The sequence below is a fragment of the Primulina huaijiensis genome, chromosome 11, assembly GCF_012295235.1.
Source record: "Primulina huaijiensis isolate GDHJ02 chromosome 11, ASM1229523v2, whole genome shotgun sequence".
Classification (NCBI taxonomy): domain Eukaryota; kingdom Viridiplantae; phylum Streptophyta; class Magnoliopsida; order Lamiales; family Gesneriaceae; genus Primulina; species Primulina huaijiensis.
This window is the reverse complement of record NC_133316.1, coordinates 1,328,271-1,351,300: the sequence shown is the minus strand read 5'-3', so window position 1 is coordinate 1,351,300 and position 23,030 is coordinate 1,328,271. Positions and strand designations below refer to the sequence as shown.

Sequence of the window (23,030 nt, the reverse complement as noted above, 5' to 3'; positions counted from 1 at the left end):
AAAATACTCATATTATCTTAAAAAAGTACTTTTTTTCTTTTCATAAAAATCTATTTTAGTAAATTTTAAATTGGCAAAAATATTTCCCTTCTGGTCCTCCTGTATTTTTACAATTTCGCGATTTTGCTCATTTATGTAGTCAAATTTTAGTTTTGGTTTGCTATCTTCGTTCTTTTTTTTTTTTTTTTTTTTTTTTTTTTTTTTTTTTTTTTTTTTTTTTTTTTTTTTTTTTTTTTTTTTTTTTTTTTTTTTTCTTTTTTTTTTTTTTTTTTTTCAATTTAGCCATTTTTCGATGTGGTGATGACATGAAACCGATGCTACACTTATGTGGCAGCGACGTGATGTTGACATGTTCAGTGTCACATAAGGACTTCTAATGAAAAAATACTAAAATTATCATAACTTAAAAGATATATTAATAAGACAAGAATTTTACAACATAGAGACCAAAATCGCAAAGAGTTATATATATAAGAAAAATTTATACAATTTTTCCTTTATAATTTACTCATAGCTACCATATCTCATCCATTTTTAACCAAAAATTCACATATTATCTATAAAAATTACAAATTTACTTACAATAATTGCATCATTATTTTATTCTAAAAAATTCCACATTATGAAAATAATAATTTAAAACAATAACAAAATAATCACAAATATTTTCAATAAAAATGTTCATAGTTTTATAAACATAAAAAATTAATTAAAATGTTCATAGTCTTACTAAAATTCTTTACTCCAAAATTGCGTTCTGAAATAGCTCCGTTATTCAACATCATCCATGAGTTGAATCGTTCCAAAATGCAAGGGCGTTTAAACTAAAGCTTAAACATTAAACCTAGGTTGGTCATTGGATGACACTTAAATGCTATCAAAGAAAAATAACTTGGTAACTGTTCAATTTATGGACAAAAATATATAATAAACGATCTTATATATATATGTAAATAAGTTGTCTTTTCAGTAAGATGAATCGAATCTTGAATTTTGATTTTTCTTTGATGGGAGAGTTAATGTATTCCGCTAAACATCTCCGACTCCTTATTTCTTTCATTCGATGTGATAAATGGCATAATGATATTTTATCTTCAAACTAGTCAAGACAAATATCGTTTAACATATTTAAAAGAATCAAAACACCACAAAATCTCCTACATAAAGTCAATTTTTTAAACCCATATTCTTTAAAACAAGATATAAATCATCTGACAAATGAGATAAATACACTCAATTTTAAAGAAACATATTTTCAATAGATAATTTATTTCACACATAACAATTTATTATGATCAAAAATTTACTATTAGACCAAAAGTTATAATTGTTAGTCAATGCATAATTTTATTTCCTTAAAAAATGACAATGGAGTATAACTACTTGGATACTTAAGGGCGAGCTGTTAGGCCACGAGTTCAGTGAGATGCATGTCTATATACTAGTGCTGTAACTACTTGGAATATACTAAAGGCGAGCTGTTAAGACATAAGTTCGGAGAGTGCATGTGTATCTACTGATGCTATTCCATATCTATTATAGAAAGTCTTATCTTTTCCCTACCATCAGTCATGTTCTCAGCAGAGAAAATACTACATGTTAAGATCAGGCGTAACGGTTTATTTAATCTAGATAACTAGATCAAACGGAGCAACGTCAACAGTTTGACGCACGAAAACTTCTCAAAAAATCAACAATCTTGGCACTACTCTCATTCATACACTCGTAACGCAACATAGTTATATCTTCTTCTTTTTTTCCCTTTTACACATGTGTACCAAATGTCCTGCCCATGAGAAGTGTGAAGGTAAGAAAGTTTGGAGTTGAAATATTTTCCTGACTTAAAAGTTTTGGTGCAAATATTCACACATATTTTTGTGGGATTTCTCATATCTCGTCACCTCAAAAGTGGAAACGCCTGTTGAATATAATATTTAATAAAATGCTTATTCTCTAGAAAATCTACCTCAGTAAACACACTACTATCATGCCAATTTGACACATTATGTATTTAGGTTGAAAAACATAACAATAAAGTTGAAGTTTGATTGCAATTTCTGCACTTTGTAATATCCCTATCACCTCTCTTAATTTCTCGATATATAACAATAAATTTAATTAATCATTTCAATTAATTATTCTTATAAAATAATATAAATATTTTAATAAAATCTTTTGTGTAGGAATATTGTTGTATTCAAGCAATTTGATTTTATATATTTATTGAAATAAAATATAAAAAAAATCATTAATAATGTTTTACTGAAAAATTATTTTATTAAAATCTTGGATCGCATATGGCTTCATTAATTTTTTCAACTAAAAACCAATGTTGATAATTGAATTTTGACTACGAGTATGTAACTGAGGCCGGTAGATACTAGTAGCCCACCAGTTTTGATCTTGGTTACAACCTTGTTTTCTCTGTCTTGTTAATGAATTTTGTATCCCTTCTTTGGATTTTCTATGATAAAAAATTAAAATTTTGTATTTTTTTTAAAAAAAATTATTGTTGCTAAAAGTTCCCTTCGAAAAATTATCAAGTTAAACCCAAAATACGTACGTTGTTAAATTTAAAGGTAAAATTATTTCCATATCAAATCTTAAAGGGCATCTCCTGATCATTAGATTATTTCCAAAAGCCATGGACACATCTTCTTTTATCTTACACGTAATTTTAAGTGGCAATAGATAAAATCATATATAAAACTAACGTGTCTGAAGTCGAACACGGCATTTCGACTGTGATATAAATATTTGGAAACTAGAAGAAACTAGGGATTGTGAAACAAAGAATATATCACATTCTATTAATAGTTGTTTCTATAAGTAGAGTCCTCGTAATTCTAAAAATCTATGTAATAATAATGTGGGGTTAAACGTGTATATATAGGTTAGATAAATATTGAGATTGATGACGTTCAAATGATGCTCCAATTTTCAAAGACATTGTTTTCATAATCTGTATCGAATCAAGCTTAGATAAATTCGAGTTGACCTGCGAAAGTGTGTCAGTTGCTTTTTTAAGCTCGTCCTTAGTTTTGCACAATCCAAGTCTTTTTTAGCTTAAGATCATTTTGAGTTTAGCAACAACAGACTTCAGCTCCGTATTCTCCTTTGAGAGAGTTGTGTTCAACTTGTTTATTTTAATCTAGTCAACATACAACTCATATAGTCTTTGTACGCTTTCCAGAGTGATTTCTTCATCGTCAGCTTCAAAATCTTCATGAGTACTTAAATTTTTAGAAGTTATAGAATTCAAGCATAATGATTTTGAACATGAATTTCGATCAGGTGTTGCAACACTAGAGGCAACACCTAGTTGATTTACTTGTAACCAACGTTTTTCTTCCTAAAATACAGTCAACGAGGTGTGATTATGTCCTTCATTGGATTCTTTTTCCTCATCTGATTCCTCATCGCTAAGAGAAACATTGAATCCTTTATTCTTGCGAGATCTGTTATCACATTCATTGGCATAATGTCTAAAATCATTGCACTCTCTGCATTGCACGGAGTCAAACCTTTTCGAATTAAACTGAATTTTGCCTTCATTTCTTTGCCGAAATTGTCCTTAGGTAGGGAACTTCTGAGTTTCTTCAGGAACAGTTAGACTGGGTAATTTGGATGGCTGTCCATTCTTCTTTTTTTCTTTTTTTTTTCCTTTAATCTTTTTTAAATAATCTCCAAACTTATTAGTGATATAGGAGATAAAATTGGGTGGTCCATTTTAAACTCCAACCGCTGACAACTCATTGTCATGCTCTTTCATCTATGGACTTAATGTATATTCTGATCATGACCTTTCATAAACTATAGTTGGATTTATCGAAGACAGGAGGTCATAGTGCTGTGTTTGTAAGTGTCACCTCCATTAATTAGGTTGTTAAACAAAAATAACCATAATCAGTACTTAGTATATTAAGAGTAGGCTGTGATACCATTTGTAGGTGGTGTGAATTTTGTTTAACATAAAAGTACAGAAAATATTGAACTTGTGTGTATCAGATGATCAAGTGTTGTTAGAGGTGTTGACAACATCTATTTACGACATGTAGCGGAATATATTAATTAAGCACACAATTCAACTTTAAATAGATAGACTACGACAGACTAAATTATGCACAAGTATAAAAATTTGCGCGGTGTCTCAAGGGAAAAATAATAACTAGAAACACAAAGTTGAGTTTACAAAACAATATTAGTGATCTTACGAAAAACTAATTTTGTCAACAAGTTGATAGAACAAATTGCTTCCTAAAATAAATAATCAGACTACAAAAGTATCCGAGGAACACAAAAAATGTGCCGAAAAATGGAGCACAAAAATACGATCTTCAATCAACACTTCCACAAATATTGTTTTCAGATGTCTCCTCTCACCCCCTAGTCCGAAGCGTCGGTGACATTCGGCATTGTTTAACAATTACTTGAAAACAATTAAGCCTCGTATCTAAATGCCAAAAACCAGTCTTTTTCATAAATAAAACATTGTCTTTGCATTGACAATAGAATAAAAATACATTAGAGTAGCGGAAGCGGAAACTAAACAAAAGAAAAATAAAATCTTGATTCTTGAATCTTGCTCATCGACTATCATCCCCAGAAAGCTTCTTGTTCCTCCTCATTCAGTTGCTCTTCATTTTTATCTGAAATTTGTAAGGGGTGAGTATTTTGGGAAACACTCAGCAAGTAGGGATCGATCGATTTCCAATGATACATATAGAACTTAATCTTTAAAGCATTTCTTTAACAAACTTTCAAAACTTAATACTTTTAACTTATCATAACAGAACCAGATCAAATATGAGACAAAGGTTATCAGACAAATAAGAGCATTTCAGAAGCAATTCAGAACAATCACAACACTGTTAATCTTCTCATTTCCATGGTCAAATTGTCCCCAATATGTTAGTCCTCTAAGGGGTGAGGGCAAAACACGGTTTTATACCCACCGATGGAGGCCAGCCAGAACATGATTTTATACGCACCGATGGGGGCCAGACAGAACATGGTTTTATACCCACCAATGGAGGCCAGACAGAATTACAATTCTCGTCCCATTTCAAATCGAGTTGTAATAGTGCAACATAGAATTCAGATTTATTGGACAGAACTTATCAGAATTTCAGATGGATACAGCGGAATCAAAGAATTTCGAAGAACAGAAATAGCATATCATGGAACGAAATTTTAAATTATAACAACACTGATTTTCGAACATATAGACACACATACAAGCATGTCATATTTTTTATATACAAAGTTTAAAATTACAAGAATGTGCATTACAAAAACCCACTTACGAATTCGAAGGTATAGTTTTCGAAATTGCCGAGTCCGAACGTACAACTCCCGTTGAATCTCGGTCAGATGATGACCGAAACTTTGCAGGAATTTGCCTAGATTTTTGGAGCAATTCCAGCAGTACTTCGCGTATCTTCTGATCACTCGAACTGCACGAAGCCTTCTCCCTTTTCCTTTTTGCCTTAGACGTCGAAATGGAGAAGAGAGGGACGAATTTTTGTGATGATTTTGGGTGTGGTCTTTTCAACATACAATTGTGTATTTATAGGTGAGATTTTGCCCTTTGAACTTCCTCATGGCCAACCTCTTGCATTCCAAGCAAGCATTAATTGTATTCATTCATTCATCCAAGCACACCAAGAGTCACTTTGGTATATTCAAGGGACATTTCATGCATAATGAATTTGTCTAATCCATTTGATTGTATTCGAAAATTTCGGGTTCTCACATCTCCAACAATCATGGCAACACGTGGTAGCAGCATTCTTCAAACGACGACGCTCTTGTGAATTGAATTTTCTCTCTCGATCTCTCGTCGTGCAAAAGTGTTTTTTAGCAACTAATTCTCCTCTTTAATATGAAAACAAGAGTTTTATTAGAAATAAACTCTTTTTAAACAATAATATCATATCATGAAATTCTTATCATAATAATTGAAAATCTAGAAAGGCAAAACCCTTAATTAATTATTTTACAAAATTTTATTAATAAAGAAAAGATAATTTTAAAATTATCTTATAAACCAAGAATTATTTTTCCTTCCAGAACCTAACTGCAACACAAGAACGGAAGAAAATGCAATAAATCATCCAAAGTTTAAATTTTACTTGCAACTATATTGAATATAATATTAAATAAAATACCCATCTTCTAGAAAATAATATTTGGTAAACACAGAATAATCATGCCAATTGGACATTACGTATTGAAAAACAATCAGTAAAGTTGAATGATATATCAATTCATATATATTCGAAAATTGTAATTATAGTATCGTAAATTGATAAAGTTTTGGATTTTAGTCTTATAATTTGTAATGTTTGGTTTTCATCCGTTAACTTGGAATTTTTTTTGTCCTTATTTTCGTCTGAAGCCATTAAACTCAATGAATATTTTTTGTTTGACACTCATATTCTCCTACATAACTAAAATAGGAAAAATAAAGTTTGTGATATACATATTAAAATCAATCCAAGTATTAAAAATAGGAGTAAAAAATTTGTCATTTTCTTTTATTTTACAAAGATGGATTTTCTTGTGTGTAATATAGACTTTATTTTAGTCANAAAAGTTGAGGAAATTCTATATGTTTACCATATTAGTTCTGCGAAGATTATGTATCTGACAGATTTCTTGATTCGTGGACTTCTTTTATATTTCGTCATCTGCTGGATGAATGCTGCATTTCTTGTTCGTGATGGTAAATGTGGTTGGTTTGTAGAACTGTATTACCGAATTTTCGAGTTGGGACATATACATCAATAGACGGTTCTTCACAATTATCAATTTTGTGTGTTCGAACATCTGGGCAGAAGAGTTTGTTACAAGGCTTGTGATTTATTTGGTGATCCTTTGTTTGTTTTATTTTTCTGTAAATTTAAGGAGTTGCGATCCGGAGTGGTTCTTGTTACATTATTCTTGGACTTTGTTTGGATTCATTCTAAAGTAACAATTTGTCAACATCGTCAAGGGCATTGTTATTGGTCAAGCCTCTTGCTTTCATTTATGGTCATATCGTCCATTTGCAGGGCAAACAAAAATCACTTGCAGACAAATTTGAGTATGTGATGCATGGCCTTTCGTATAAAATGTCAGAAGTTCAAGTAAAGACTGATGATGGAAACAGTGATGCTAAAGTGTATGTTGTAGTACCTCTTTGTTGAAAATAAGTTATTGTGATGCTAGAAAATTTTGATTTGCCATATTATTCAATCAGCTGTTTAAGTGAGAGGTTGGAAGTCAGAGTCCAAATTGCTTCATTTTTTTTTATTGAGTTGTCTTTGAATCGAAGGATCTTGACGTGTATTTCGTATCTTTCATTTTTTTTTTCTGATATTAAAAAAATTTCAAGTGCTTTTTATTTAACAGGAGTCATGAATTTCATATTCTTATTTTAAATAGGCAATTTATAATTATATTTTTCTGAGGATACTTTCTGTATTCATAACTATAGCTTAAAAATTGAGTATTTCTAATGAAAATAACCTAATCCTTCAACCCCATCATTACATGAAACAAATTATACATTAGCACCCAGCTGCTTTGCTTTTTCATCGGAATTATGATTCGTTCAGCTCTTGTTCATTGAGCAATCAATCTGATCTTTAATTTGTGACAGGGCTGTCTATGTTTCATTTGGAGGCCTTCAATTGCTGCTGAGAGGCGATCCCCTGAAGGTGCACAAGTTTAAAGTCGACCAGAAGCTGTTTCTTCTGTTGCGAAAGATATGAAACATAACATAAGGTCTTGATTTCGGGTCTACGTTGTTTGCATTAATTCTAGTCTTGCTGTTTGGTTAAGCACAAGAAAATGTTGGAACAATGTATAACGTGCCATTTAACTTAGTTTTATGCTTGTTTGGGCGAAAATGAGGTTCTTTGAGCTGAGCTGGAAAGCGTCAGCCGATGTATGTTTTATTCTTGTCAGAACTGGATCAGTTGCTATAGAAAATCAAGATCTTTTGAACACTCTCTGTAACAGTGTCCATCTTCATGAATCCTTGAGAAGATGGCAACTCCTCATTTTTGCACTCACCATTTGCCATAGTTAGGGTGTTAAGAGTCTTCGTTAGCTTGTCGAGTTGGCTTGATCTAGCTTAAATCAAGCTCGAACTTATTCGACCACAAGCTTACGCTCGGATGTAGCTTTCAAAAGCTTGTGCGATATCTAGCCATCTTTTATTGTTTAAAATATTATTATCTGTTTTGTCTTTTTTATAATTTAAAAACTACTATATATATATATATAAACACAAGCTTGTGTGCGGTTAGTCTGCTAACCAAGCTTCCGATCTTGGTTTTTTAAATTGTTCATGAGTGGGCTTGAATTCTTGAAATTTCGTGAATTCTTTAGGTTAAATCCCACAAGAAAAATGTAGAAATGGATTTGATTAATTGGAATGAGTTCAAATGACAATTTAGAATATGATTTTAATAAAAATGTCTTACAATATGTAGTTCACATATTCCTTTGTATCTTCTGACGTCACATTTGACATAGTAAATGGTCATACATTATGATGATTTTTACGGAGCTGAATTTCGAATCTTACTTTATGCTATATAATTTAATGATAGAAAAAAAATTTAATTATAGCAAATCGATTGTACATCTCAAAATTTTGGTCTATTCGATTGCTTCATCATAATAATCTGAATAAAATATGGTATTTTAAAATGACAATAAACAATAATATATTAAAGGATCTCCCAAAAGGAAAAACTAAAATGAAACAGCATTTCATATGTTTGAGCATAGAAGAATCTGAAATGTAATTAAATCTTTTAAAATAAACTTGTAATATCCCAACCTTTTATCATGTTATTGTCAATGATGTATTCTTTGGTTTGATGTTTTGGAGATATGGTTATTGGATATTCATGATTTATTATTGTATGATATGGTAATGATTATTGTTTATGGTTATGTTCATTGGAATGGTAAAAGTATGGTTATTGTAAGGTCCAAAATTAAGACGACGTAATCCAACGGCATGCAAATCTAGGAATTCTGAAAAATAGTTAATTAAATTATTTTAATTGCTTAATTGATTATGTGATATGCATGATTATATGTTAAATAGGATTTTTATTGTCATTATGCATTACATTGTATTTTTAAGGATTATTCAAGTTGCGATAGAAGAACGGAGACCGATGGCTGAAAAACGTAAAATGCTTTTTGTATAACCCGTTAAATCAGACTACGTATTAGTCGTGCATAATTTCTAGTATTTAAATTAAAATGTTTTTTATTGCGTGAGGATTTAAATTCTTTTCTTTAAATTTATTTATTTTACGCAGTAGTTTAATTGTTACCTTTTTCAGTTAAATAAGTGAGGTCGGACTGGAGTTGGAGTATTGAGATAAAATTTAATATAATATTAAGAAAACATTCATAGAATTTATTTAAGATAATTAATAAGTATTTTTAATATAAGAGAATGTTTAAGGAATTATTTAAGTAACTTGAGATAAGTAGTAAATAAAGTTCAATAATTAATTTCTTAATTCACTAAAATATTTAATGGGTAGATAAAACACTAAAGATTTAAAATACATCATTTAAGAAATATTTTTTCCTCCCATTATCTTAATTTTCGGCCATTACACTCTTAGGATTTAATTGTATTTGTCAACTCTCAAACTTTGATATCTTTCCCTATCCATTCATAGTAGATAATTCCCTTCAATTTTATTCACCACTAATTAACATTTAAGAAATATTTCTACCATGTTTATCTAGCAATATTTCATCCCCATTTATCTTAGAAAAATCGGCCACCTTGGAAGATTTGTTATGGAATTTACAACTCACCATTATTTGATTCCTTTCCTTATCCCTTTCATTGTAAATAATCCCTTCAACTTTAAATCTTCAATAATTAATAATTAAGCAATATTCCAACCCATTTTTAAGAGTTAAATTTCGGCCCCCTCCTTTTCTAGATTCAAAATATTTGACAACTCATTCCTTGATTCAATTCCATAATCTTTCTTGGTAGATAATTTCTCCACTTTTAAATCACCAACAAATAATTAATTAAGCAATTTTCTCCCTTGTTCCTAGACAAAAAATCGACCAATTGCACTCCTAATTATCCCTCAAATTTTTTGATATCAAATCATTCCCATTATGTCTAAACTCTAGGATAAAAAAGATTCTATCTTACATTTCTAATCTCCCATCTATTAGTAAACTTTCAATTCATATCCTAGCCAATTTCCCTCCCCATAATCTCGAAAACTTCAGAACAATATTCAGCAAAAAGTCGAGAGAAAGCAAGGTAAAACAAGAGAGAAAGTGAGTAAAGAAAAGAACTCCGTCTCCTCCGCGTCGCGTCGTCGTTTCGTTTGTTTTTCTTTCAAAACAAAGCAAGTAAAAACTGAAGGTTTAGCGACGGCTATTATAGCGACGGTTGTTCCTAAACCGTCGCTATTATAGCGACGGGTTTTATTAGAACCGTCGTCAATTTTGTTAAGCAACGGCAACCGTCGCTAAAATAGCGACGGTTTTTAATAACCCGTCGCTATAATAGCGACTGTTCCACAAACACGTCGCCATTTTGTGCGACGGGTAAACGGTCTTGTATTTTACCGTCGTTACTATAGCGAGAAAAATCGGGGTTAATTAAATCAGCGACAGCTTCCATAAGCACCGTCGCTTGATTTAATAGCGACTGTTATGCACAAACTGTCGCCGATCTAGATAATAGCGACTGTTATTCACAAACCGTCGTAGATCTAGAGTTGCGACGGTTTTATGTACAACGAGCGGCGACGGTTATAGCTAAAACCGTCGCTGTTCGTTGTACATAAAACCGTCGCCACTCTCGATCGGCGACGGTTTGTGAATAACAGCCGCTATTATCTAGATCGGCGACAGCTTGTGCATAACAGTCGCTATTAAATCCAGCGACGGTGTTTATTAAAGCCATCGCTGATTTAATTAAGCGACGATTTTTCTCGCTATAGTAACGACGGTAAAATACAAGACCGTTTATCCGTCGCACAAAATGGCGACGGGTTTATGGAACAGTCGCTATTATGGCGACAGTTTATGGAAAACCGTCGCTATTATAGCGACGGTTTGTAGTGAACTGGTGCTTAACAAAATTGACGACGGTTCTAATAAAACCTGTCGCTATATAGCGACAGGTTTTATTAGAACCGTCGTCAATTTTGTTAAGCACCAGTTCACTACAAACCGTCGCTATAATAGCGACGGTTTTCCATAAACTGTCGCTATAATAGCGACGGTTTTCCATAAACTGTCGCTATAATAGCGACGGTTTTCCATAAACTGTCGCTATAATAGCGACGGTTTTCCATAAACTGTCGCCATAATAGCGACTGTTCCATAAACCCGTCGCCATTTTGTGCCACAGGTATTTTACCCGTCGCCATGTGCGACGGTCTTGTATTTTACCGTCGTTACTATAGCGAGAAAAATCGGGGTTAATTAACTCAGCGACAGCTTCCATCAGCACCGTCGCTTGATTTAAGAGCGACTGTTATGCACAATCTGTCGCCGATCTAGATAATAGCGAATGTTATTCACAAACCGTAGACGACCTAGAGTGGCGACGGCTTTATGTACAAAGAACGGCGACGGTTTTAGCTATACCTGTCACCGATCTAGATCGGCGACGGGGTTAGGTACAACCGTCGCTTTTCTAGCGACAGTTTTACTTTAGCCGTCGCTAATAGCGACAGTCCACGTAAACCCGTCGCTCAAATAGCGACGGCGATAACTAACACGGTCGCCGATCTAGATCGGTGACAGGTATAGCTAAAACCGTCGCTGATCTTTGTACATAAAACCGTCTCCACTCTAGATCGGCGACGGTGTTAGTTATAGCCGTCGCTATTTGAGCGACGGGTTTACGTGGACTGTCGCTATTAGCGACGGCTAAAGTAAAACTGTCGCTATAAAAGCGGCGGTTGTACCTAACACCGGCGCCGATCTAGATCGGCGACAGTGTGTGCATAACAGTCGCTATTAGATCAAGCGACGGTGCTTATGGAAGCTGTCGATGATTTAATTACTGTCGCCGATCTAGATCGGCGACGGGTTATAAATAACAGTCGCTATTTTCTAGATCGGCGACGGTGTTAGTTATCGCCGTCGCTATTTGAGCGACGGGTTTACGTGGACTGTCGCTATTAGCGACGGTTTTGAAACAACCGTCGCTATGTGTCGATAAATACCGAGTTTCACGAACATATTCTTGAATGATTTGTCACCCATATCTGGTAGTAGCAAAACTCTATCAATTTTTTTCTAAATTTCGATTATTTTATTTGTACTAACATTGTTTCGTATTCATTTCGTAGATTTCCTCGTCGGTGCGATCTCCCGTTACGTGAAGCTGCATATCTTTGCCCGACTCAGGTTTTAACACTTTTTTTTTTCTAGAAAATTTATACATAATTTTAATTTTTACGTATTAGTTTTTTTTTGATTTTTACGCATAATAACAATCGTTTTTTAAGCGGCGTTTTTTTAAAAAACCGCCGATTAATATAGCGACGGAATTTACATAACCCTAAACCTCGGCCCCTCCCTCTCTTGCAAGACCCTCCTCTCTGTATGTAACATTAATTATTTCAAAGAAATCGTATGAAAAAATTCAGAATAGTCTCTTCAAATGTTGAAAATTTTTGTTTTTCGTTTTCGATATGCATTACCGGTTGCATGTCTATTGCAGAGCTTTACTTTGACGAGATATTCAAGGTCCATAAAGTGGATCATCAAGTTGTATATGACAAGGGTAGTGAAAACTTTGCTTTCTCTCTCACTCTCTACTTTCACTTTTGATTGTTGTATTTTGTTTCAGTTAATGAGACTTTTATATATTACTGTAGTTGCTAGGATAAAAAGCAGAACATAAAGTTGTCAAAAATTGTGTTGGAACAAGAAAATCTTTGGGTTTTAGCTAATGGGTTTGAATGATTTTTCAGTTTCGCGTATCATCGCAAGAAGTGAAGTTGAGGAGTTTTATCTGGAGTTAGATGTGAACAAAGAAATATATCCTATGCTCCCGAGTGAGAAATACCGAATGGTGATAACTAACACTCTGTTGATGGATGGTTCGGCTGTTACATGCTACTTTCTTGAGGTACTCTTGTTTGATTCTCACTCTGTCTCGATTGGAAAAGTTGAGGAAATTCTATATGTTTACCATATTAGTTCTGCGAAGATTATGTATCTGACAGATTTCTTGATTCGTGGACTTCTTTTATATTTTGTCATCTGCTGGATGAATGTTGCATTTCTTGTTCGTGATGGTAAATGTGGTTGGTTTGTAGAACTGTATTACCGAATTTTCGAGTTGGGACATATACATCAATAGACGGTTCTTCACAATTATCAATTTTGTGTGTTCGAACATCTGGGCAGAAGAGTTTGTTACAAGGCTTGTGATTTATTTGGTGATCCTTTGTTTGTTTTATTTTTCTGTAAATTTAAGGAGTTGCGATCCGGAGGGGTTCTTGTTACATTATTCTTGGGCTTTGTTTGGATTCATTCTAAAGTAACAATTTGTCAACATCGTCAAGGGCATTGTTTTTGGTCAAGCCTCTTGCTTTCATTTATGGTCATATCGTCCATTTGCAGGGCAAACAAAAATCACTTGCAGACAAATTTGAGTATGTGATGCATGGCCTTTCGTATAAAATGTCAGAAGTTCAAGTAAAGACTGATGATGGAAACAGTGATGCTAAAGTGTATGTTGTAGTACCTCTTTGTTGAAAATAAGTTATTGTGATGCTAGAAAATTTTGATTTGCCATATTATTCAATCAGCTGTTTAAGTGAGAGGTTGGAAGTCAGAGTCCAAATTGCTTCATTTTTTTTTATTGAGTTGTCTTTGAATCGAAGGATCTTGACGTGTATTTCGTATCTTTCATTTTTTTTTTCTGATATTAAAAAAATTTCAAGTGCTTTTTATTTAACAGGAGTCATGAATTTCATATTCTTATTTTAAATAGGCAATTTATAATTATATTTTTCTGAGGATACTTTCTGTATTCATAACTATAGCTTAAAAATTGAGTATTTCTAATGAAAATAACCTAATCCTTCAACCCCATCATTACATGAAACAAATTATACATTAGCACCCAGCTGCTTTGCTTTTTCATCGGAATTATGATTCGTTCAGCTCTTGTTCATTGAGCAATCAATCTGATCTTTAATTTGTGACAGGGCTGTCTATGTTTCATTTGGAGGCCTTCAATTGCTGCTGAGAGGCGATCCCCTGAAGGTGCACAAGTTTAAAGTCGACCAGAAGCTGTTTCTTCTGTTGCGAAAGATATGAAACATAACATAAGGTCTTGATTTCGGGTCTACGTTGTTTGCATTAATTCTAGTCTTGCTGTTTGGTTAAGCACAAGAAAATGTTGGAACAATGTATAACGTGCCATTTAACTTAGTTTTATGCTTGTTTGGGCGAAAATGAGGTTCTTTGAGCTGAGCTGGAAAGCGTCAGCCGATGTATGTTTTATTCTTGTCAGAACTGGATCAGTTGCTATAGAAAATCAAGATCTTTTGAACACTCTCTGTAACAGTGTCCATCTTCATGAATCCTTGAGAAGATGGCAACTCCTCATTTTTGCACTCACCATTTGCCATAGTTAGGGTGTTAAGAGTCTTCGTTAGCTTGTCGAGTTGGCTTGATCTAGCTTAAATCAAGCTCGAACTTATTCGACCACAAGCTTACGCTCGGATGTAGCTTTCAAAAGCTTGTGCGATATCTAGCCATCTTTTATTGTTTAAAATATTATTATCTGTTTTGTCTTTTTTATAATTTAAAAACTACTATATATATATATATAAACACAAGCTTGTGTGCGGTTAGTCTGCTAACCAAGCTTCCGATCTTGGTTTTTTAAATTGTTCATGAGTGGGCTTGAATTCTTGAAATTTCGTGAATTCTTTAGGTTAAATCCCACAAGAAAAATGTAGAAATGGATTTGATTAATTGGAATGAGTTCAAATGACAATTTAGAATATGATTTTAATAAAAATGTCTTACACTATGTAGTTCACATGTTCCTTTGTATCTTCTGACGTCACATTTGACATAGTAAATGGTCATACATTATGATGATTTTTACGGAACTGAATTTCGAATCTTACTTTATGCTATATAATTTAATGATAGAAAAAAATTTAATTATAGCAAATCGATTGTACATCTCAAAATTTTGGTCTATTCGATTGCTTCATCATAATAATCTGAATAAAATATGGTATTTTAAAATGACAATAAACAATAATATATTAAAGGATCTCCCAAAATGAAAAACTAAAATGAAACAGCATTTCATATGTTTGTACCTATAATTTATTTGTTACTTTGTATTGTCATATTAATAGCTTTAGAACTTAACTAATAAAATGCATTGTTATTTTTATAGTACCACCATGTCAAATTTGACAAAGCTCGAATTTGTTGTACTCGACATTACATGAAAAATTATATGTCATGGACTCTCGATGTATAAATGTATATTGAGTCATTGGGCTTAAATGAGACCATTAAAAAATGGTATCTCATCATCACAAGAAAAGCTGGATCGGTTCGTGCGGAGCAAAAACCTACTTCGGGGAATAATCCTAGATAACCCGGACCGAGTCAAGGAAATAGGTGAGACTATGATATTTTTGCGTTGACATCTTGATGAAAGATTAAAATGTGAATATCTCATTGAAAAAGATCTTATGGCTTTATGGAAAGGGTTAAATGAAAGATTTGAACATATAAGAAAAGTTATACTTCCGACCGTCCGTGATATATGAAATAAGTTAAAATTCCAAAATTTTAAGAAATTCAGTGATTACAACTTGGCAATGTATCGAATAATCTCGCAATTAAAATTTTTTGGACATGAGGTTACAAAATCATAAATGCTTGAAAAAGCGCTTCCACTTTCACACATCAAATATAACTCTACAACAACAATATAGAGTGCGTGGATTTGTGAGATATTTTGAATTTATCGCATGTCTTCTTGTGGCGAAAAAGAACAACGAGCTGCTAATGAGAAATCATCAGTCCCGACCCACTGGATCAACAGCATTTCCAGAAGTAAATGTTGTAAGTAAAAATGAATTTAAACCTGGAAACTAAAATCAAAGTCAAAGACAAGGTTTTGGTCGAGGTCGAGGTCGAAATCGAGGTAGTGGTCGTGGACGTGGAAGAGGTCGTGGTCGCGGCCGTGGTTTTGAAAACAATCGAGACAGTTACTTCTATAACTCATCTCAAAAAGGCGTCACGAACCTATCACTAAAAAGACATCATGAGAACATTAGTGTTAATGAAAATCACTCAAAACGATTTGAAATTTTTTGTTTTAGATGCGGCACTCCAGGACATTGGTCTCGTATTTGTCGAGCCCCCGAGCACCTTCGTAAGCTCTATAAAGAATCAATAAAGGAAAAAGAAAAGGAGACCAAATTCACTGAACACAGTGACCATTTGAGTGATTCAACTCATTTTGATGTTGCAGATTTTCTGAATGATTTCTCTGAAAATGATCAATGTATTGGTGGAATCGAAATGTAGAATATTTTATTTTTCATGTACTCATATGCTTATGCTTTATTGTATAATTATGATATATATGCGTTATATTTTTCAATAAATTACATATGTATTGTTAGTATTTTTTTTCATTGCATATTTTATTTGAAGTTCAAATATGAAAAATGCTATGAACCAAGCTAAACAAGGAACTAATCCTATGAAAGTTTGCATACCTGATATCTGAATAGCAGTACAACGCACACTATTCTTCGAGATAAAAGATATTTCTTGGAACTAAAACCAACAAAAACAATGATGAATACAATATCAGGCCTTGTAGACTTGATTAAAGGTTGTGGTATAACACATTTTTTATTACCTAATGGTACAAAATTTCTGATAAATGATGCTTTGTATTCACCACAATCGAAAAAAATTTGTTGAGTTTTAATGACATATATTCTCATGGATATGATATCCAGATAATAAATGAAAGAAATGAGAATTAAGTACTATTTGTTCCAATTTAGGTACCATATTTTTAATTCACAAATCTCATCATTAAATGTCATTCATTATTAACTTCAAAATATATATTTTGACATCCTTTAGTAATTGAATATGATTATTTAAAGTGTAAAATCAAGTATTTGTGGACTCGAATTATATCTTATTTGTATTAATTTAGGTATTACATTTTTGCTTCACGAATGTCATCATCAGTGCCACTCAATATTAACTTCAAATTATATTTTGGCATCCCGAAATAATTGGATAAGAGTATTTAGAGGGTAAAATCATGTATTTATATACTCTAATTAGGTACTCTTTGTACCAGTTTAGGTATCACATTTTAACTTAACAAATGACACCATCAAAAGTCACTTAATATTACTTGAAACTCAAGTATTTTATTACACATTTGAAGTATTCAAATAGCCAAATCAAATATTTGGAACCCAAAAATAGGCATTTTATCTGTCAAAATAAGTACTTTATCTAATTCTACAATGAGTGAGAAACTATGTTTTTTTTAAAATTAGATGATATGAAAAGTCATCTTAACGCATTTTCAATTAAAAGACCAACAATTATTGAATTTATTATGATAGATCGAAAATCCAGTATTTTCTTATATATTTGGAGTATTTAAAGAGCCAAATCAAGCATTTAGAACTCTAAAATAGGTATTTTGTAATTCAACATAAATACTTAATCTTATTTTAACGATGAGTGATGAGCTATGCTTCATAAAAAAAATAATAAAATGACATGAATAAGGCATCCTTATACATTTTTCATGAAAAGACCAACAATGACTGAATTTATGGTGATTGCTCGAAAATATAGTATTTTCGTATATATTTGGAGTATTCAAATAACGAAATCAAGTATCTGAAACCCCATAATAGGTACTTTGTATGTCAAAATAAGTATTTACTCTTATTCCATAATAATTGAGAAACAGTTTTTTTAAAAAAATTATATTTTAGATGAAGAAGACACATGTAATTTTTGTGGATAAAATAATATATTTATTTAAATAATAAAAGGTAAAATGTAAATTTGGGTTTGTACGGAGTTAAAACTAAAAGTATAACATTGTCAGGTACCTGATTCTTAAAAAATTATGGTTAAGTACTGAATTTTAATTCAAACATTGACTGATAGATTTTTCACAAATTTACCCTTGATTATATCTAGCGCCAACATCTGAAATTGATAGTTTTATATAGTTCCCAATTTAGTTTAATTTCTCTGCCAACAATATGAATATAATAGCTATTATTGTCTCCCTTCATGTGAACTTGAAATTTTAAGATGACAAGATCAATCAACACATGGTCGAAATTTCAATCTGTTTCTAATACATATATAATGCTATTTTTAAGCGTAAAACGATCCGGATTCATGCCGTCGAAACATCTAGACTCATACATACCGATTTTGAAGCGAAGTGTCGTCTGGTTTCAAATTTACAGGATTAACACAAGTTTATCACGAATTGAGTGTTTTTTTAAACTATAATTTTAGTTATTTTAAGTCAAACAATAGATAAAACGATAGAAACACCGTAAATTTGAGATTAAATAAATACATTTTAAAGTTCTAAAAACAGATGCTTAAACGAGATTTTCAGACAGGCCCCTATGTTTTGATCAAACCTTTATGTATACTTACATCAAAAGTATCTTGGAGAGGGCTATGTTTTGATGATCATGTGCATCCCATTTTCCTTTACATACTTGTCATTATTAAATTTATTGAGATATAATCAAAAGTTTAGTGAGTTGAAAAACTCTCCCGACATTGTAGATTTCGAGCTCGAGCACTCATGGAAGATTAACAGGATTCCAGCTCTTGCCGCTGTATCTTGGAAGCAATACTCTTGCACTACATGAAGCTGATCTTTTCATAGAAGAAGACCCTGTTCTCGAAAGCCTCGATTGTGATGAGTTTCCAACTAATCTCAACAAGTTTCGATTGATCCCAGCACTTTTTTCAACAGTCCCACCATTTGTTTCTTTCATTTCAACCGATTCGAGGGCGGGAGTTTCATCAGATTGAGGTGAAGAAGGGTTGGCAATGGCTTTTCTGATAACTGATGCCGATAAATAATCCATTGAAACAGATCTTCTCGTTGGTTGAATCCCATTCTCTACTCCGTAAATTTCATTAATCTTTAGTCCCACTGGAGCCCGGGGTTCGGCCTCTTCCTCAATCCTAACTCTCAAGTCAGAATCCTCATTCTCTGCACCAGATTGCTCTGTTTCCTCCGCCCCGCCTGAATTCGGAACAATCGAATTCTCTGACAATGAAATAGGCGCTGGGTTGCTCACTATTCGGGTCCGACACATCGGGCAATTCGTGTGTGCTCTGAGCCATGTATCAATGCAAGGAATGTGGAAAGCATGATTACATTTAGGCAGCAATCTAAGGCTCTCATTTTCTTCAAACTCGCTCAAGCAAACAGAGCAATCTGTTCCTTCTATAAGACCCCCGCCTTTCTCATACTTAACTATCGCAATCGAGCTGATAACAGATGGATCAAGACCAACTGTCCTTATGTACCAGATTGGATGGTCAACGACCGGGCCGTGATCAACGTCAAGAAACTCTTCCGGGCCCGACTCTTCATTACCAATCCTGGATGATCGAGACCTCCATGGCCTCCTTGAGTTACACCGTGTCAAGAACATCATGTAGATTATGTAGCAAGCAAAGAAAAAGAAAGACGTGGCCAAGATGGCTAAGGATACCGTGAGAAAACTAGAAAGAGTAGAGGATTTGTGCGCTTCGCCCTGTGTTGGGGTGACGATGATCGGAGTTCTGCAACAATCAGGGCATATGTTCATACAGTCAAGTGGACACGATCCATTGAGGTTTTTCTTGGCATCACAAAATTCTTTTTGGCAGCTTGAATAAAGATCCGATTCATCCAGCAGTTTTCTGAGGCGAAAGGCCATGACAAGCTAGGAGAATTGGGATCGAGGAAGAGGGAGAATGATTCGGGTTTTCTTGTTGACTTAACATGTGTAGTCGTTGCTAGCAGCGTCGGGCCGGGGATGGTGTGATGTTGCATGCCTGGATTTGGCCCGGCCCGGATTATGGGAAATGAATGGACCAGGAAATTACAGAACTAACAATAAAGTTGGATTGCGATTAAAAGAATTTCCACGAAATACGTAATCCATATATATTAATTCTTCACACAACTTCCACGAAACACACAGCAAAAAGAGAATAAGTTTAAGTTTGAAAGGAACACGCAGCTTGCTTACGTTCTTGTACAATATGTGAAAGACTCGAACATTATGAAATATATATATATAGAATATGGGGAAATTATTATATTGAGATTAGTTAAATGGAATAAAGTATAAGACAATGTAAATATTACGTTTTTGAAATAGAATTTGAAGAAAAGAGGGAACAAATTAAAGATAACGTAATAGCCTGAAATTCAACTTTGAGTTGTGAAAATTAGAGATGTCAAAATGAGTTAAATCCATCCATTATATAAGATAAGTGGATTAGGTCGACGTTATCAAACCGGCCCGGTTAATACCCTGGGAACATATCGAATCCTAGATTTTATCCCTCAATTTAAATTAAATCGTTTCCAATTAATTCACAGGGGATTCAAACCTCAATTTTCATTACCACGACCCCAATCTTTCAATAATAAATAAATAAATTTTATATCATGCTCTTGTTAAGATTGAGACTTTGACCTAACTCAACCCCAAATTGCTATTTCAAGAGAGGAGGATTGTCCAAGTCTATATATGCGACTCTCAGGAATTTTATTCAATCGATGTGGAACAACTAACAGTTCTCAATCTTATTATATACCATGTGTAACCATATAATTAAAAGAGAAATCATTTCTTGGCGTGTTAGAATATTTTAGTTTTGGCAATGCAAGAATTTTGTGCACGTAACTAAAAAGATGGAACTGACTTCAATCTTCCTCAAGCTCATGCATTAAGCTATAAGTTATAAAAAAAAATTAATTCAGAGAAATCAATTTTTCAAAGGATGAATCTCTGTTGAATCATAATACATATGGCTGCATCAAGAAATTCATCATCCTCGTACAAATTCCAGACTTGGGTCACGCTTTTTTACCGGAAAAGAATTGTATCCGGTGGTCCGTGGCCGAGCCGCCTGTCCCACCGCCGGGAGCTGCCACCATATTGTTGTGGTTCTGTGGATCAAGGGCTGAGGTTCTTTAGTGGCAGCTCTACGGCGCATGCTGAAACCAAATTGGCTATGTACCAATCTTTATAATGTCAAATAATATTATTAGAAATAATATTTATTGCTATTTTTTTATTAATAAAACGAAAAATTTCTTATTTGTAATGGAAGGGGAAAGTATCAAAGTGCTGACCGGGTACAATCATCAATACCAGCTCCTCACAAGAATGGCTTCTCCAATTGGTAAAATATTACTAGATTTTGCATTCTAAATTTCCTTTGGCTTTGCTAACTTCTATTGCATTGGTAAGTTATATAGACTATGGAGTATTTATCTATCTCTAAATTTTTTGAATTAAGGGTTCATTTGACGATAGATTTCAAATCGAGATTTAAAACAATCCCACTTATTTAGGCCCTTTTGAAATCTTTTTTTTAAATAACATTTTTTTGTTTATTATTTAATGTGATGGATTTCAAATTCCTAACTATATATAAATCCTTTTTTCTCTTACATTTTACTAAATGAGTACATCTTTCATAAGACGGTCTCACATATCTTTATTCGTGAGACGGATCAATCATGTCCATATTTACAATAAAGATTAATATATTTGACATAAAAAGTAATACTTTTTCGTGAATGACCCATATAAAATATTCGTTTCACAAAATTGACCCGTGAGACCGTTTAACGTTAGTTTTTGTGTTACTAAATTTGTACAGGATGAAATGGACCTTGGGATCTTTACTGTCGTTGCTATTGCCTCTGTTGGGTAAAACCTGGAAAAATGTGCTAAGACTAGAAGGTAACCACTATATCTTTTTTCCATTCGCTCAAAGGAAAAATCTTTACATTTCAGGAAATCAGTAATTTGAACCATAAAATGGTAAAAACTTTTATTGGAATCAAAGCAGTCAATTTCTAGAACAGTCAAATCTCACTTGTGTAGGTAGTTTAGTTAGATTAAACTGTAAATTTTCTTATCTCGTTATATATATATATATAAAAGTTATTTTTTAGAACTGAAGCCATCACTTTTAAATTGTGGTCAACCTTACTTGATCTTTGAGGTTGAATTTGTATCTCAGGGAAAGTAGAAGTGGTGGGGGAAGAGGTCGAAGCGGTGGCGGAAGTGGCGGAGTCGGTGGCAAACGCTGCCGATAAGGTGTTGAAGGAGGTGGTGGAAGAGTTGCCTAGTAATAGCAAATTTAAAGAAGCAGCTGAAGACATGGAATATTTGTGCTGTGTTGCCGCCCAGGATTCTAAGCTCATTCAGAATTTAATACACAAGGTATATATTTCTGTCTCTATCCTTGGTAAACATATTTACCTCATGCAAAAATTGATGTAAGATGTTGGGAGTATGTATTCCATAATAAATTTCCATCCTCAAATAATTTTCATTGCTCAAAAAATATAATGTCGAAACCGCTATATAATTTATAAAATTTGAGTTACATTTTATCACCGACGATAGCTTTTGGTAAAACGTTTCTAATAGTATTTCTCTGATGTCAGGCTGGTGAAGTAAAGCAAGATTTGGAAGACATGGATACTATTATCCAGACAGCTTTTGGTGATGTGCAATTGGCTGAGGAGACCAAAAAGCCCACATAAAATACAGTTTAATTTATCTTATTAGTTATTATATCAAAAAAGTTTATTTATTTTTTTATATAATATCTATAATTGAATACATAAAATATTTACGTACTTTGTTATTTTATTTTGACAAATAAAAAGATTGACCTTGTTCGCCAAGTTT

At 33.0% G+C, this 23,030-nt stretch overlaps 3 protein-coding genes and 1 long non-coding RNA gene across 4 annotated transcripts; 3 read left to right on the top strand and 1 right to left on the bottom strand.

Annotated features, from left to right (window-relative positions):
• The first annotated feature begins 6,599 nt into the window (after positions 1-6,599).
• Positions 6,600-7,994, top strand: LOC140987466 (uncharacterized). The gene is made up of 2 exons (XR_012177138.1): positions 6,600-7,165; positions 7,646-7,994. It is a non-coding gene; the product is annotated as an uncharacterized lncRNA (long non-coding RNA).
• Positions 7,995-12,723: 4,729 nt separating this feature from the next.
• LOC140987703 (DNA-directed RNA polymerases II, IV and V subunit 8B-like) lies at positions 12,724-14,583 on the top strand. The gene is made up of 5 exons (XM_073456339.1): positions 12,724-12,799; positions 12,990-13,147; positions 13,338-13,460; positions 13,645-13,754; positions 14,235-14,583. Exons 1-5 carry the CDS (start codon positions 12,724-12,726, stop codon positions 14,344-14,346), a joined length of 579 nt encoding a protein of 192 aa, XP_073312440.1. The 3' UTR covers positions 14,347-14,583.
• Positions 14,584-18,615: 4,032 nt separating this feature from the next.
• On the bottom strand, positions 18,616-20,247 carry LOC140987140 (RING-H2 finger protein ATL57-like). The gene has a single exon (XM_073455545.1). The coding sequence runs from the start codon at positions 20,022-20,024 to the stop codon at positions 18,891-18,893; it is 1,134 nt and encodes a 377-aa protein (XP_073311646.1). The 5' UTR covers positions 20,025-20,247; the 3' UTR covers positions 18,616-18,890.
• Positions 20,248-21,034: 787 nt separating this feature from the next.
• Positions 21,035-23,029, top strand: LOC140987872 (uncharacterized). The gene is made up of 5 exons (XM_073456587.1): positions 21,035-21,335; positions 21,433-21,504; positions 21,988-22,070; positions 22,354-22,556; positions 22,784-23,029. The coding sequence occupies exons 1-5, from the start codon at positions 21,127-21,129 to the stop codon at positions 22,880-22,882; spliced, it is 666 nt and encodes a 221-aa protein (XP_073312688.1). The 5' UTR covers positions 21,035-21,126; the 3' UTR covers positions 22,883-23,029.
• The last annotated feature ends 1 nt before the right edge of the window (position 23,030 follows it).